General features: G+C 37.1%; 2 protein-coding genes across 2 annotated transcripts; one reads left to right on the forward strand and one right to left on the reverse strand.

The window, feature by feature from the left end:
• Positions 1 to 1,913: 1,913 nt before the first annotated feature.
• LOC146136967 (small ribosomal subunit protein uS3-like) lies at positions 1,914 to 6,476 on the reverse strand. Its single transcript, XM_083394986.1, has 5 exons — positions 6,394 to 6,476; positions 5,081 to 5,305; positions 4,181 to 4,275; positions 3,161 to 3,348; positions 1,914 to 2,212 (listed from the first exon to the last, which is right to left on the reverse strand). Exons 1-5 carry the CDS (start codon positions 6,421 to 6,423, stop codon positions 1,962 to 1,964), a joined length of 789 nt encoding a protein of 262 aa, XP_083251112.1. The 5' UTR covers positions 6,424 to 6,476; the 3' UTR covers positions 1,914 to 1,961.
• A 424-nt stretch (positions 6,477 to 6,900) lies between these two features.
• Positions 6,901 to 17,651, forward strand: LOC146136968 (asparaginyl-tRNA synthetase-like). Its single transcript, XM_083396300.1, has 9 exons — positions 6,901 to 7,023; positions 7,448 to 7,557; positions 8,275 to 8,395; positions 8,834 to 8,971; positions 9,728 to 9,860; positions 9,948 to 10,123; positions 11,037 to 11,191; positions 11,836 to 12,037; positions 16,844 to 17,651. Exons 1-9 carry the CDS (start codon positions 6,901 to 6,903, stop codon positions 17,111 to 17,113), a joined length of 1,428 nt encoding a protein of 475 aa, XP_083252426.1. The 3' UTR covers positions 17,114 to 17,651.

Raw genomic sequence — 17,651 nt, forward strand, 5'->3', positions numbered from 1 at the left:
TACTGCCTAACAATAATGCGTTAATTTTTACAGCAATGTGGTTAAAACTAAATATAAAACAATTTAGTTATAGTGTTGCGTTGCCTACGAGACTATATATGGGTGGGTTTTGTCGTTGTTCCGCCGACTTTATAAGGTCAATTTAAGTTTTAGTCCTGGACTTATAAGATTTGTTACCAGGGCTACGAATCACTTGCTTAAGTCCAAACTTCTAATGGAGGCCATTTAAATAAGTTGTACGCACTACGCACGAGGCCCCCAAAACGTACAGTTGTGAGTTGTCGGGTCAAAAACATCTATGAGGGAAATGAAAAAGCTATTTGGAGGATTCTAAAAGTTGTTTCTAAAAAGTTGCAGTACCAATACCAGTAATCCTCGTCACCTAATGTACAGTCCACTATTTGCTACAGTTAAAGAATTTTTTACCGTTTTATTTGCCTTTGATTCTCAAATTAAAACGATAAACTAAATCTATTACACCAAAACATAGCATAGAAAACGTTTGCAATTGCAAAAAAGGACATAACGTCATATTAAAGCTTGAAAAAATGTTTGCTCCGCCGTTCCTAATAGCTGTTTAAGCTGCACTATGGATTCTTAGTAAAACTGAAATTGATCGCTTTTTGCTGTCTATGTGTTGAATTGGGTAAATGAATAACCCCAAAACTACTCTTATTAGCAGTTATTACTCCAAGCTAACTCTTACATCAACGCACGGCCGCACGCTAATTACACTAGCAATCAAGCATGATTGTAAACATGTACAGCTACGTGAGGAAATCACGTTTTTTGTTTACACGCTGGTTCTAAAAACCGTGAAAAAGTGCGATATACTTGGCTGCAAATACTCGCTGTTTACATAAATTTTAACAAAGAACAAAATAGGAACTAAAAACTAATTTAGCAATGCAAGATTTTCGCGGTAAGATTACTACGCTGTAGTACAGTTATCAAGAAATTAGGCTTGCTCATTTGTTCGGTTTCTGTCACAAGTTTTAATGGCGCCGCATTATATATTAGTCATGCGTAACCAACCGTAACCACAAGGCGTAGCAGAAAATTGTAAAGAGGGGTTGCTGTAATTAACGAAATCTAATGAATATAATGGGACTGAAATATTTTTAATTTGAGAATTGTTAATATTAGTTTTGCGTTAAATTATTAGTAATACTTAGGGAAGCCGCTCAACCTTGAATGTCATCAAACGGGTGCACCCGAATATATTTGTCGAACCTATTCCTCACATTTTCTACTATTTTACCAACCGGAACATGTTGTACGCTGGGGGCCCCTCGAAGACTGCTCTATAGCCCCACCCAAATGACCAACGTTAAGAAGCACTGTATCATGTGGATACAGAAACACCTTTTTAACTAACACCCCTTAATGACAGAAACAGACACCAGGATACTGCAAGAAAACTAGTAATTCTCCTGTGCTCAACTTAAAATACCCTTTACAGTAGTGATTCCCAAATTTTAGTTTGCTTGCGGCACACTGGAAATATCTTCAATATTTCGCGCTACACTGTTAATGAACAACAATAGGGTCATTTATCAATCGCCCTTAACACACGACAAACTATCATGTAAATGTCTCAATACGATTAATTTTTAATGGATAGTGCGTATTCAAATCTAAAATGGTTGCGTGTATGCCTAGTGGAAATACAAATACTTCATTTTCCAAAATTACAAAAGTTTTGCGGTACACAGTTTGGGAATCACTGTTTTACAGGGTTTATCTTCTAACGTCAAAAAGCACACTTAACCCTGTACCCAAAACTACAGCCCTAAAACTAGTAATTTCCCAGAGTTCAACTTAAAATACCCTTTACAGGGTTTCACTGACAAAAGACACTGTCACTATTTAACTCCAAACAGAAACAAGCAAACAAACACAGAAAAAAACACTTCATCATGAGACGATAGCATTTATTCCGACCAAGTAACACGCGCGGTTTACTGAGGAGGGAGACCGGTAGGAATGCCTGGTTGCATGGGGGGCATGCTGGCCGGCTGTTGGGCCTGGCCTGCCGCCGGCATTGCTTCGGGCATGGCCTTGGCTGCCTTTGACTCGCTTTTGGGTCCGGTCACCGGTTCCTCTTCTTTCGGTTCCACGATGCTCACGTTGTCTGGTAGCGGCTTCTTGGGCCCGATTTTGCCGGTTGGGTCCCAAGGAAGCATGATTTTGACCTTGATGCCCAGGACGCCTGTGGGTTGGGAAGAAGTGTTGGTTAGTAGGCAGTGGTTCTCAACTGGGGTGACACGGCACTCTGGGGTGCCATTTCTAATGCTCAAGGGTGCCGAGAGATATTTGAGAATCTTTAAGAATCTGATTTTTGCTTAACTCTTACAACTTTTGTGTAAGAATAGAGTGGAATAAATCCAATTATAAAACTTCCTACGTTGTGTAGAGTTGATGTGTGTTGTTCCAGTTCCGTTTATTGTGACATTTTAGTAATTTACTCACGGAAAAATCTTGTAGCCGTGCCGCAATCTATTTATTATTACTGAGGGGTGCCGCGAGCCATAAAAGGTTGAAAACGACTGTAGTAAGGGATTGGCTTTTATCTGATTTTTGTGTGGAAGTTTACTCTTTTATGATTGTTCGAAATAGTGCCAGTCTATTTTTGGAAAGAATGATATATTGGGGTGCTAGAGCCATGTTCGCATCAGTTGGTTTTTTATGGTTTCATCAAAGTTTCTCTGAAGACCATCGTGATAGCATCATTTGCGAACTTTGCTATGGGTGCACATAAGTGATGGTATAACAGATTTGCTAACAGAAAAAAAGAGCAGGTCAGGTAACTAATTGCTAATTGGAATACCAACTAACAAAAACTTTACTTCTAAATAGTCCGACGGTAATCATGATAACTTTATTAAACTAAAAGGGCAAAAAAAAAAAAAAAAAATGTTCATTCTTAGATTTAAATATTGCCAAAAAAATTATTTTACTTAAATCAATCAAAGTGCTTTAACACTTTTATCTTCACTTGAAAGTTTTACACTGGTGATGGCATAAGATATTGCCAACAAAATATCAATTTTATGGAATATTTTGGCTTCTATAACATTGTGTTAAAAAAAAACAACAACATATAATCAATTTATCAAAATCTCAAATCAGTTCTGATAAAACAAGACCCAAGGCGTACCTTGTCTAAGCAGAACGTGGCGAACAGCAGTGTCGACGTACTCGCGGACCGGGTCTCCAGAGTGGATCATGAGTCCGTCAACGAACTTCATGGACTTGGCTCTCTGTCCTCGGAGTTTACCGGAGACTACAACCTCACAACCCTTGGCACCGGATTCCATGATGAAACGAAGCACTCCATAGCATGCCCTGAAATTGTAATGCATAAATCTTTAGAGTCGAACTCCTTTAATTTCAGCAAACTTAAGGCCGGACAACCTAATGGCTGATTTTGCATTTACAACCATTTATTGTTCGCTTGAGAATTGCTTAAGACCAGGGCGCTATATTGCTACCCAAAGTCACTAATTAAAAAAATGGGCCCAAAAAACAACTACGATAATTGACGATAAATCAATTGTTATAAAACCAAATTTGACTTGCTAGTTGCTACCATGATAACTTTTTTTAAATAAAGGCGTTAAACGCGAAGCATTTTACTTAAAATATCATCAAAGATATTTGTTTAGGTTTATTTGCCTTGAAGTTAAAATAAGTTGAACAAAAATTAGATTTTGAAGTGACAAAATAAGCGCTTTGTCTAGTCAAATGCCTATTAATGAAACAAAACACCAGCTTAAAATGATGGGCTACAACCACATCACCATTTGATATCACAGTGTGTATTTTACTTGTTGTAATTGCTGTGCCAGTTTTGCTAATTTAATTTCTTTGTTGTTTCTTGTTTGCCATTCTATCTAAAGAAGGGGACCTGTGTAGGTGATTCAAACATTGGGAGAATAAAATTCGCATAATAGTTTATATAGATCTTTCTGAAACATTGGTAGAATTGGCCAGATTTGTTTTTTCAGAAGATCCTAGGGTGATTAAGCATATCAGAACTGGTTTGAACTGCATCAGTAAATTGACAAGAATGAATCAACAGAATACTTCTGACAGGGGCATTCTTTTGTCATCATTTGCAGCTTATGTTAAAGATAAATCACAAAAATTGGAATATAAAACAATGAACAAAATTTACCTTCTTACAGCAAGTCCTCCGAGTAGTTTGTAGCGAAGTGACTCACATTGAGCAGTTGCACACAAGCCACGGTTGGCAACCTTTTCAGCATAAAGCTAACAACAAACAGTAAAACTATATTCAATGTCCAATCTTTTAACGACACAAATTTCTTCTAATAACCAGGACTTTTTTATCAAGGCCCACATAATTGTAACATATGCATTTATTTTTTCAGGATACTTTTTGCAACTGTATGAAAGACCTAAAACAACCAAACACTATATTGGTATTGGCTGCCTCAAACGCTGTCAAGTAATAATTTTGCAAGAGGTATAGAATGGGCTCCTGCACATAGAAGCAGGGCACTGCTGGTAACTTGCAATATATATAAACACAACTATTGATTTATAAATACAAAAACTTCGATTAAAAGAACACTATTGTGAAAGGTTCATGCTTACCAAAGGTACAACTCACTAGTTTCTTTGTGCCCTCAAAATTAAGTAAAAAACACCGCCCATGTGCATTGTGTGGCAGGTGCACAGCGGAATTTGTTGGTAAAGCATTTTGTTTACAGAGCTCTAAATTAGTAAACTGACATGCTAAATTTAGGTTAAACTTGTAACACTATTCCAAACACAGAAATGTTGGTGAAAGTATCATGGAAGAAATGTAGACTGGCTACCATCCACTATGGAAAGAATAGCAGCTGTTAAAGAGCTTTTTTCAATGGACGAAACCCAAAACACATGACAATTTACTCGATTTACCAACGTGTATAGTTGCAGAATGTCCTTTTTACCTCAGTTGCATCAGCCACCCTGTTTTTTTCGGCTGTGCATCCATGATATCTTGTCGAAACATGCCATTTTTGCAGACAGAAGCAATATTAAAAAAACTAAAAAAGTTATAACCAACCTCGACTGCATCATCTTTAAAGTTGAATCGTTTCTGAACCATGGAGGTCAATTCGCGGATTCGACGTCCTTTCTCACCGAGCACATTTTGTGTCCGGGTCGCCAGAATGATGATTTCCGTTCTGGAAGGGGTGACCCTCACCTCGACCCCGCTGTACCCATCTTCGGCAAGTTCTCTCCACAAAAGCTCATTTAACTCGGCTTTGAAAAGCCCGTCAGAGACAAACTGAAAAGCAATAAAACTAGCATAAGTTGTTTCAAGGAAAAATCGGTTTCTGAAACAGTTTTTTGATGTGGTTTGGACATAATTAGAGCCAAAAAACATTTTTCATACATAAAACTTAATATAAAATCTAAGACTTTTCAAAAGTCATAAAAGGACTCCACGCTTGTGCAGAATCCTACCACAACCCACGCTAATTGGGTTAGGGTTAATGTTTTGGTTGGTTTAGGTATTTCTAAACGTTAAGCGGCACCCTAACCCAAATATTGTGCGTTGCTTTAACAATTGCTTCAACTCTGTGGTGGGATTCTAGACGAGCGACAAGCTCGACTTTTTTTCAAAGCCTTTTCAATATGCAATTCCAGGACTTTTTTGGTGCCGGTCTAGAATTCTATCACATTTTCGTCCAAGGTTCACATTGCTCACAGTATTTTGGTTAGGGTGAGAGTTAGCGTTTGGGTTCGGGTAGGTCAAGTGTTATTATTGTATTAATTCTAACATATTTATGCCTTTCCTTGCAATTTCAACTTAACAACTCGTTTTGTTACTGTTAAAATAAATGTGGAAGGATTCTAGACCAGTGCCACTTTTTAATTTTTTGTATAAGCCAGTTGTACAACAGACCTAAAACAACCAAACACGATATTTGTATTGGCTGCCTCAAACGCTGTCAAGTAATAATTTTGCAAGAGGTATAGAATGGGCTCCTGCACATAGAAGCAGGGCACTGCTGGTAACTTGCAATAAATTTTTAGGAAAACTTAAAAAAAACTAAAGGATATTTCTGTTTCTTCGATTAAAAACGGCGATGAGTATAAATAAGAACACAGATAGTCTTATTTCAACGCCCAAACCAACATGTATTAGGCAACAAGCAAAGAATTATTCAGTGGCCATATTAAAACCAAATTGTTAGACAGGCTGTCTAATACTATTTTTTAAATACGAGTATTTATCCAGTAAAATCCAACAAACTGCAACGCATGTAGACTTTTCAGTTACATACAAGAAAGGTTTAAGCTCTTATTTAACCACTAAAGCCAAATTAATCCTCCTTTGTCGACAAAAATAGCTATAAAATGTCAATTTACCTTCTTTTTCTTCGAGATTTGGGCCGCCATATCGGCAATTTTGGAAAAGAGATTGAGAAAGAAACGCTGGACCGAAAACTCACTTGCTACATAGAAATCAATAAAAATATATTTATTTTTATTTCTACATTGAGTAGGGCGTTTTCTACAATTTAAGTATAAATAGACACAAAATCAATAAGTTACATTTTTAATTCAAATATATGTTTTTAACCCGAAATAATTAAGGTATCTGACTGAAAATTGAGGTCATTTAGAATTTACTTATTCTTTTTCAGTAATCAATATAAACGTAATTCTATTATGTAAAAAAAAAACAGAGTGTTGTATTTTATCTGGATAAATTATGCTGGTCTGTTTTAAAATTGATATATTGCGTTTTTATTTAGCCCTTTAGAAAATGTTATCTTACTTAAGTTTGGGAATTTACCAGAAAGTAAACCTTCACGATTCAGCACGTTTTCATAGAATGCTAAATAGAAATAGGATTTTGTCATTAAAAGAATAATGTTGGTTAAAAATGTTCGGTTAAACACCCTTGTCAGGTTTTTTACGAGCAATTCGTCGGCCAGAGTTCGTATAAAAGAAGTTTTACTCGGAAAGCAGTCACAAAACAAAGTCTCCGTTCAGGTAATCTTGAATAAATTTTAGGCTTAAACAAACGAACAAACGTTTACCTAAATTAAACTTGGAATATCTTGCTTGTTTATGTTAAAAAATGTCTAACAAATATGTAAGAAAGAAACCGTTGCTTGAAACTTTAATATAAATATTATTTTCCTTTGAAGTGTTGTATATTACGAGCCTTAGTTGTCTTGGTAAAGAAATGTACCTTCAAAGTTCTGGTTCAGGCCCGTGAAAGGATTTGTGTATTTTTACAATCCGCAATTATCAAAAGGTTAAAAAACACTCATATAGCATGTGAGATAGAATATATTTGTTTGATTCTGTTCTAATTTTAGAAAAAAATCAAATGTATATCAGAAAACCGAAATAAATTTTAACTATGTATAGCAGTGATATAGAAAACAGTAAAAAATATTTTTTGCCATAGGGTTGGACACGATCTATCCGAAAACAGAAGGCTAATGTATTTATTGATATTAACGATGGATCTACATTGAAGTCACTTCAACTCGTTTTGAAGCCAGAACTCTTTGACAGGTATAATAGTGTTTTATGTGTTTTAAATAGCTTGAGAAGCGCACAGCTCAAAAGTTAAATATTTAACGCCGGCATGTGTTCTGTTGGAGGGCAAGATTCTGTTGTGGAAATATGTAGCTTGTGTGATTTAAACCAGGACTGCAGATTCGTACTCGAGACTGGGGACTCAAGGAGTCGTTTTTTTGCTGGAGTGTAAGACCACATAAAACTACCATATATACTGTAAGTCCACAGTCCAGCATGCGCATGCGCAGTACAAAATTTGAAAATTAATATGGAATAACATACGGTGGTATATTTTCTAAGTATGTATTTTGAGTAAATGTGTTATATGACACCCCTATAAGAGGATTGCTGAATGTCAACGATATTTTATTTACGTAAATTGGCGGAATAAATGCTCTATAGTCAGGGCCGGATTTCAGGACTTACGAAATCGCACATTTGACCGAAGTGGGACTCAGGACCCTGGATTTTTTAAACCGACCCAGCAGCCCTGATTTAAACTCTTATAATAACTTAATTAGTGAGACAGCAACCAAACATAAAGACTTACAGAATACATATTATGTTTTATGTATCATGATTTTATTTGGCCCTTTAGACCTATTTAAGTTTGAGACTCTTACTTTAATGTAATGTTTTGCTTTTTCTTCTCTTATATATACTAAGTAAGAATAACCAACAGAGATCAATCTTGATGTATATTTTCTTCAGTGGCATACAGTTTGGATCTTCAGTTGTTGCCAGTGGAATTGTCAGCGATGGGAAAATTAACAGAAAACAATGCGAGTTGATATGCGACGAAATCAAAGTCATCGGGACATGTGACCCACAAGTATATTAATATAGTAGTATTTATTCATTAGTTTCTTGTACCTGGCCTAAAATATACAAAATTTAAATTCCTTTTTGTTAAAGTTATTTGTTTAACAAGTTTGTAATGCATGTATTCTGTCTTTTGGGTAGAACATTGTTCAATTGGTTGATCGCTATTACTTTTAGTTTCATTAATTTCAAATAAAAGTGTTTTTATTTTTTTGGTTATTTATAAACCTGTTGTGCTAATTTTACCATTTTTCTCTTGTAGAGTGCTTAAAGTTGACCCTACAATTTTAACTTCCCTCTTGTCTCACCAAATAAAGCACGTTTGTGCAAAAGCGTGTCACCAGTAAATGACAATTTGTCTTTCACTACTAATTATTTTTCAATCTTTGAAGGAAAATGTTTCGAATAATCAGATTGGTAACCAGGACCTTGACTATTTTTTCAGAAGTACCCGTTTAAAGCCAGAGTGAACCACGATATGGAATATTTAAGGTCAATGCCACATTTACGAATGAGACAGCCTAAGATGGCTTCAGTGCTTCGGGCGAGAAATCAATTGGAAATGGGTATCCACAAATATTTTCAGGTATATCAACGCATATTTCTACCTACGTTTGATAACATACAGGTACTATCCATTTTTATTAAAACTATATTGATATAGAATGTTGTGTCTAATATTTTAAATCAGTATAGCAATATTTATCTTGGGGATGTACAATTAAGCTTTTCTAAATTACTTTGTTAGTAAAAAGTTTGTTGAGGCTATTTTTTTACCTAGAGAAGCCGCAATGCATCCAATGGCACTTTCGAAAATACCAGTGTGTTTTGGTAATTTCCCCGTGATTTGTTATGTGTATGCTGTGCAGCCACTGCCCGTTCGCCTACCCTAAATCAACGTGATAATATTCTTGTATGGAATAATGCGAGAATCTTTTTTGTGTCCCGCACTGAAAAATACACAGATTACTGACACAGTTTCACTCATGACTAGGGCGATTATTTTTTGACATAAAAATTAGGAAATTTTGACCTAAAAAATTAAAATTTTGACAAATTTTGACCTAAAATTAATTTATTGTGACAAAATTTTGACCTGTTAGAAATACATTGATTTAAATAACCTAGGCGTCGTTAATCACGCGTTTTTTATAAAGTATATTGCTCTAACAAAGATATAATACTATTATAAACATATAATACGGACTTTGAATATAAATCAAAACTAAATGTTTTTCATAAAATTGAACGATTAATTTAAAAAAAAAACTGAACGACCAATTTCAATAAGCTGACTATAGTTCAAAAAATAATCGCCCTACTCATGACTTTTCTGAAACAGGAACGTGGTTTCCTTCACGTCCACACGCCGCTAATTACGTCAAGCGATTGCGAAGGCGCCGGGCAAGTGTTCACGGTGCAGCCGAACCCGGGCGCGCCGGCCGACGAGACCGATACGACCGACAGCACCGATACAAGCGTCAGGACTGATGCGGGCGACAATACTGATGCCAGCGTCAGGACCGATTGGGGCGACAAAGCCGACCACAGCGGCAGGTCTCACTTCTTTGGCACCTCTGCCTTTCTCACAGTATCCGGGCAACTGCATCTTGAGGCTTGTGCCATGGGCCTGGGTGACGTGTACACTTTGAGTCCGGCATTCCGCGCTGAGCGATCAAACTCGCGTCGACACCTGAACGAGTTCCGCATGCTTGAGGTCGAACTCGCCCACTGCCAGGTGAGTAGCCGAGTCGGTGGTTGTATCTTGTCTGTGAGTTGGACGGGTACCTACTTAGGGATCAATTGTTCTTCCGGCAAAATTTTATTAAAGTGCCAACGTTTCGGCCACCTATATGGGTAATCTTCTTCAGGGCAATATAATTGCAACTAAGACAAAAACATATATATATAGAAATATCTACATACGGATGTCCGATAATATTGGATCGGGGATATAGTAATGACGAGTGTAAGTATCGCTACTCGTCAGATATTAGGCTGGTATTATTTTGATAGATACTAAAATAAAATTACGAATTTCAGCCATGTGAAGCTATTTTTACATTAAAAGTGATAGTATACTCTATACTAGGGTAGTGTTGGTGCTGTTCTTATGACAATATGATTTGTACACAACAACCGCGTTTTGCAACCCAACGTAAGTTTTAAAAGTGTAATTGAGAAAATGTTATACTAAATATCCAAAATGAAAAGGCGTACGTCGAAAGCCATCGCAGACTCGCCAAATATGTCGATCAATAACCTAAGCAGAGCAGGCTAGAAAAACAACCACATATGTGTTTGAATCTTTCATTAAATTGACATAAAAAGGCGTTAAGGTTTCATGTATATTTTAGGGTTTTATGTATAGCGAAGTTTAAGGCAATTTTTTTATTCGGCAATACCTACCGGTACGTAAAAAGGAAGTCGTTAAAATCTTAGAAGCGATTTCTTATAAATTTTACATAAGGAGCAACACACACACTTAGCAACTTTACATAACTACTGCCCCACAAATGAATGTGATTGATTGAGGAATGTGACATTTCAACTGACGTAAAACAATTAAAACTGTCCAAAAATAAAACAAAACATCACTTTAAAAAAGCATAAAACCCATACCAAAACTCCATTTTGTTATATTTTTTTAGTCGATCGACGACCTTATCAATCTGATAGAATCGAGCATACAGAGTTTCATGCGCTCGTTACTTGATCAGCAATCAGATGACCTTGCTCTTCTGTTCAAGGACAAAGATTATCTCATGCGCGAACTCGAAGACGTCGCTAGCAAGCCTTACGTCAGGTTAACATTTGTGACGTAAAATTGCTATATCTAGTGCAGTGTTTTTCAAGTTCTAGACTCAAAGGAGGTATTTGTGCATTTAAAACTAGACTAAAATGGAAAGTGTGGGTATAAATAAATCACTTTCCAATTGCTAAATTACTGTTATAGTGTGGAAACACGTTAGCCAAATCTACCACTAATAGCAAATTAGTCCGTGGGCTACAAAGGTTGTGAAACACTTATCTGGGCTGACAAGCTTGTCAAAATTTGGAAAATTGACTCTGGAGTCAGACTGGAGTTTATTATTTTGGCGGACTTCGGTTGTTTTTAACTTATCCAGAAGCCCTGATCACTCAAATATTACAAATGAATATTTGGTTCAAATGCATATTAATTTGTTTTTTTGCCTCATAAATTAAATGTTAGAGTTTCATCTCAATGCTTTCCCCATGTATGTTATCACTCCACACATCCGACCAGAAGTTTTTATTTTCTATAACAGTAAAATCTGTAACATTTATCTTATCCATGGCCTGGTTAAAATGTGCTTGAGGTCGTACAGATGCATGTTGTCAATTATAGACCATTCAAGGCTTTTCAAAGTAAAAAATAGCTTGTTTCAGTGCAGTATGAAATGATTAGCGTCTGTCTTCTACTTGCAGAATGAGTTATTCGGACGCTATCGAGTTGATTCGCGCCAATCCGAGTGGCTTAAAGCGTCCGGCGCCGAGTTGGGGCGACGACATCAACTCGGAACAGGAGGAGCTACTCACCCGACTCTGTGACTCGACTCCCGTGTTCGTCGTAGATTTTCCCGCCGGGTCGAAACCTTTCTACATGAAAAGAAACCCAGACGGCAAAACGGTATTTAATTCATTAGTATAGAGCAGCGGTTCCTAAACTTTTGTAAATAATTTGAAAAAAAATCAAAGAATTCCAAAAAATGCAAAAACAAACCGATGAAAGAAGAAGTTAAAAACTACCAAATTCGTTAAGCGTTTAATGGTATGGGTGCACTTGTTTTGCTGCAATTAACTCCTCAATGTTTGGTTTGGTTTGGTTTTGGATAGTGCGACTTTTTATATTATACACCCAGTCGGTTTCGGTATTTATTTTTCATGTTGAGTAGACTAATTCTCATTGCGGACCCGCTGAAACTGCTGTACGGACCTCAGTTTGGGAACCGCTGGTATAGAGCTTACAGCGTCCTTCATTTTTACCACAGTGCATCAGCCAGCAATCATTAAATAAAACAATGTGCCTGGGTGAGTGTCCAACTCACGACCGTGGGAATGTGCGGCCGCTCCTTTATCGATTTGAGTGAGTTTTTAAAAATTCGAGAAATAACCATCGTGGCATTGATTGCTGCATCCTGTTAATACAGCGAAGAATACGGTGGAGCAGTGTTTCTTAATCAGGTGAATGGTTCATCCCAGGGTGAATAATATTTTTGCAGGGGTGAACCAACCATAAGGGGGTGAACCGTCAGAAATGAATGATAAGGGTGAACCGTCAGAAATGAATGATAGCTTTATTAAGAACACAGACGATAAGCTGTATTTAATCAACCTGTGCGTTTATGCAAGTAATGTTAGAATTAGTAATACCACGTTAAACACACCCAATCATTGCGCCTCACCAGGAATTACGTAATTGCTTTTACAGAAAGTGCGGGATTTTCGTCGGTCACAAGTAAAAAAAAGAACATCCACAAGATGGCGCTATAGTGTCAAAACCGACGAAAAGTGTAGCATGTTTTACTTGTCTGCAATAATTGCATACACCGCCAAACAAAAATGCCAATAACTAAATTGGGTGGCCTTTCCATTTGATTGGATCGCCGACTGTAGTACTTTACACGGTTAAATTTTTTGAAATTGATTCTGAGCAAGATTTTACCTAAATTTGATTAGATTGCGAAAACAATACAAATACATGGATCATATTGATTAAATTACAACTAATAAATGCTGAAGTCTTACGTTGGAATAAATATATAAGGTGTTGCTACCAGGCAGAATGATAACCATCCTCTGGTAAATGTAATTGTTAACCAACATTTCGGCAACTTAATTAAATCGCCTTCATCGGGGTTGAATGACACCGAACACTCGTTGTACATTATATGGAAAACACAAAAGGAAAAATAACAGAAACAAAGCGGGCAACATCACGATAAGGAAACAATTAGCGATAACGTATAGTCGTTAGTCCGTAAGCAAGTGTTTGTAGCATGTCAAGAGCATCACGTCTATTTTGATGTTCATGGCGTTACCATTGTTGTGTTTTTCAAAAAATTATATTTTCTGTTAGTTCAACTCTCGTGCTATTACACGGCACCCAAACTTTTTTTTGTTTAATATTATGATTAATTCGTTCATAAAAAGTTCAATGAGTGGAATTGGTGCGCAACTCGCAATGGATTAGTTGTGTAGTATTTGGTTGGCCGCGAAATATGGTTAAAGCTATGATTCATACGAGAAACGAAACAAAAATACATATAGCTCAATATTTTTTGCCCAATATGAGCCGTTCAAAGCACTAATTGCATTCAAATAATTCAAAGCACGTTCCAATCGTCACATAACTTGCACGTGCGTACCTGTCGTGATCACGAAACAACCCCGCGTGGTTAAACGAGAACCAACATCGACGCCGAAATATCACGAAATCCATTTAGCACAGAAATGATGATTGAAGCGTTATGGATTATGTGCTATTGCGGCGGGGGCCAAATGAAGGTCACACGTGGGCCAAATGAAGGTCACACGTGGGTAGCGACATCATTATCTGTGGCCAACTGAACATTGGTTTAGGTTAGGGTTTCGCATCCTTTTTGGCTTGCGTGCTCGTATTTTTACTAAGTGGCTAAGTGGCTAAGTTTAACATTACAATAAACCAGATAGAAACAACACTGCGCAACAAGGTTAATAAAACCTTTTTATCATACAGAATACAAAAAAATTGTATTAAGAAAGCTTACCAATAGAGCAAAAAATGGATCCTAATGAATCTAAAATATCTCTCGGCACCCTTTAACGTTAAAAATAGCACCCTAGTATTCACCTATGAAATGACAAGTCTAAGTGAAGTATTTTGCAAAATATGTCAAGTCCAGTCAAAAGTCTAAATCATCATCATTCAGTGCCATGCCTGAACGAGGCTTCGGCTGCCATTAAACACTGTTTTCTCCATATGTTACTATTTCTTGTCAATTTAAAAATATTCTCTGCTTTGATGTTCAGAAAGTCCCTCCGTTGATTTATAAGCATTTTTCTTTGCCGTCCAGGTGCACGTTTTCCACATATTTTGCCACACGAAATTATGTACTCTTGTTTTTGATATATGGTTATGTGGCCGAAAAACTTGAGTTGCCGAAGTTTTATTGTGCTTAACAGTGATCTCTGAAAGTCGAAATACTGTTTTTAAATAAAAAACAAGTCATCCACTTGTCTTAAGTTATAAGTTGCCAAAATCAAGTCATTATTAGAGCAAATCAACTTCTAGTCAGGTAAATGACATAAAAATAAAACGTTGAACTATCAAATTGGGTGAACTTCGATTATTAGCAATAACTAATTTAAATGTTAACAGTAACACACCATATTATTTTAACCCAAGTTATTTTACAAAGGGACTTTAAGTCAAAGTCGAATCTTTTGGTTTAAAATACTTAAGTCAAGTCAAGTCATTTTAAAAACAGTAAACAGTGGTAACTACTACCTTGTTTAAATAGGGTGTCTGGTAATGTTACAATGTATAGTAAAAAAAGCTGGGAGGCACTGCGCTAAACAAAACAGTGCACCGCGCCATGTTCCCAAAAGGTGTTTCTCCAATGCCTTGTTCTAAAGATTAAACTAATTACAAAACTTAGTAAACCGAAAATCACTTTGTTTACATATTACAATATGATAAATATATATAAATCATTCGAATTAAGATACTAAGCCCGTTTATATGCACCTTTGGGACAATTATTAAAGCAATGTACAATATTTGGGTCAGGGTGGGCCAAGTATTACTATTTAAACCTACCCAAACCCGCATCCTAACCCAAATAATGTTCGGTTTTGTGGATTCTAGACCGGCGCCTCTATCACAAATTAGTATCTAACGAGTGTATGTAATATTCTTTATCAGGGTTGCCAGATGGAAAAAATAAATAAAAAACTCACCTAAAAAAAAGCCCAAAAAGCCAAATCTACTACAAACTCTAACAAGCCTATGTTTTTCCTTAAATTAATAAAAATACAATAAATGATCATGCTTGAACATTGAATTTCTCTTTTTGTGTCAATTTTTCTCAATTTTTTGTCGCTTTTTGTAATTTTTTTTTGGCAATTTTTCTCTTTTTGTGATAGTTTGATCTTTTCTTAACATGAAACTCATGAAATTTCGAAATAAAACCAAAACAAAAAGCCTAAAAAAGCCAAATTTCAATTGGATTTTTTTTGAAAATGAAAATTCCAAGAGGTTCAAAAAGAAGCCTAAATTTTCAAATTTGGCTTTAAAAAATCCAAACTGGCAACCCTGTTCTTTCTTTATGCGCTAAACTTGTTGTTTTGTTTACGACTAGCCGTTCGTGTTACGCCATAATGCCCAAAAGTGGCGTGATGTTTACTGCGTTAAAGCATTCTACATTAAACGATTTGGGTCGTCAGCGAAACGAACAGATTAATCGGCGAACGGATTGAAAAACCACTCCCTTTGACCGATTAAGAAACGAGAGAACTTAATTCATTCCAGCGCCAAAACGAGAGAGAATGAATTAACGAAATAGATTCGAATCCGGCTTAAACGTGCATTTAAACGGGCTTACTGATGATGCTTACATTTATCATATTATAATATCCAAACAAACTAATTTTCGGTTGTACAAAGTTTAATCTTTATTATTATTATTGATGTGCAACCAGAATCGTTTGTTTTCACCAATCGGATTCAGGCAGAGCATGTTATTCGAATATAAATTTTGATTATAGGCCGTTTTCTTCTCTCAAATACCCCCGAATCTTGGCAGGTTTCAGATTTCACAGGTTTGTTAAGTGAAATCCTCGGTATTTTGGTTCTTTGTTTCGACTGAGCGCCCAAAATGCCATTGGACTGCGCAGCATTTTTGGTAAAATCCGAGTTAGATTAGAACTAGAATAAGAATAAGAACACACAAGCAATTCACAAACTAGAGATTAGAAAAGAATTAGTCGCAATTTGCTCTAATCCATTCAATTAGAAAACTAGAATTATCTAGTTGTCCAAGCCTGCTGTCAAGTCTCAAATACTCCCCAATCCTTGCAGATCGACCAGGTGAAATATGACAATGGACATGTTGGCTACCCCTGGCCTAATCTAAATAAAACAGTCCATTGTTTTCATCGGGTTGCTTAAGTATAGCTCCCCAAATGCCTTGTCCTACTCAAAAATAGGGTGCGGGTTAGCGTTTGGGTGAGGGTGGGTCAAGTGCTATTATTAATAATAAATATAATAACACTTGACCCACCCTCACCCAAACGCTAACCCGCACCCTAACCCAAACAATGTGCCTTGTGGTATGCGGTATTTGTAGACCATTTTTTGCCTAACTTACTGCGAGCAGAAGTGAAAGAGCGCCAAATTCTGATTATATGCTTTGTTCTACTCTCAAGTCCCAAAAACACTCCCGAATTCACGCAGGTTTCAGCAGTCGACCTCATTTATCCACGAGTGGGCGAGGTGTGCGGTGGGAGCCTCCGGGAAGACGACATCCGGACTCTCGAGGATCGCTTGGCATCTGGAGGAATGCTCCCGTCACACGACTGGTACCTCGACCTGCGTCGCTATGGCAACACGCCCCACGCCGGATTCGGGATGGGATTTGACCGCTTGGTGGCGCACGCGCTCGGTGTGGCAAATATCCGCGACGTGGCGCCCTTTCCTCGCACCCCGGGCTCGTGTCCGATGTGAAGCGGTTTTTTTGATTTTGTGTTTTTTGTCGAGTCGAGTTTTTGTGCGTTGCGAGTTGGAGGTGTGAGGTCTTGTACTCGACATGAGTGGTCACGTTTCTATTCGGCCGAGTCGACCGGATATTCCGAGTTAGCGGGTAATCTTAACATGGGTTACTCGGCGAGTCGAGTAGATAATCCGAGTTAGAATTTTGAGGACGTTCTCTACACAAGTTCTATCATTGCTACTTAGCCGGATGTTTCGAGTTTCGAGTAATCTGTCTTGACATGGGTAATCACATTGATACTGGGCCGAGTCGAGTAAGATTATACGAGTTAAATTTGTATTCGTTCTCTACACAAGTTCTGTCGTTTTTTCTCGGCCAAGTAGAACCGGGATATTCCGAGTTACGAGTAATCTGTCTTGACATGGGTAATCGTGTTTTTACTCGGTCGAGTCGAGTAGACATTTCAAGTTAAATTTGCAAGTACTCGAATTCTACACAAGTTCTATCATTGTTATTTGGTCAAGTAGACATGGGATGTACTGGGCGCGAATA

Source organism: Ascidiella aspersa, chromosome 8 (genome assembly GCF_963924565.1).
Source record: "Ascidiella aspersa chromosome 8, kaAscAspe10.2, whole genome shotgun sequence".
Taxonomy (NCBI): domain Eukaryota; kingdom Metazoa; phylum Chordata; class Ascidiacea; order Phlebobranchia; family Ascidiidae; genus Ascidiella; species Ascidiella aspersa.

Coding starts and splice junctions, on each gene's coding strand:
- LOC146136968 (XM_083396300.1), top strand. CDS start 6,901: ATGTTGGTTAAAAATGTTCGGTTAAACACCCTTGTCAGGTTTTTTACG. Junction 8,972..9,727: donor GTATCCACAAATATTTTCAG/GTATATCAACGC, acceptor TTTCTGAAACAG/GAACGTGGTTTCCTTCACGT. Junction 12,038..16,843: donor GAAACCCAGACGGCAAAACG/GTATTTAATTCA, acceptor GAATTCACGCAG/GTTTCAGCAGTCGACCTCAT.
- LOC146136967 (XM_083394986.1), bottom strand. CDS start 6,423: ATGGCGGCCCAAATCTCGAAGAAAAAGAAG. Junction 5,306..6,393: donor AAATCTCGAAGAAAAAGAAG/GTAAATTGACAT, acceptor ATTGCTTTTCAG/TTTGTCTCTGACGGGCTTTT. Junction 3,349..4,180: donor GGAGGACTTGCTGTAAGAAG/GTAAATTTTGTT, acceptor TTACAATTTCAG/GGCATGCTATGGAGTGCTTC.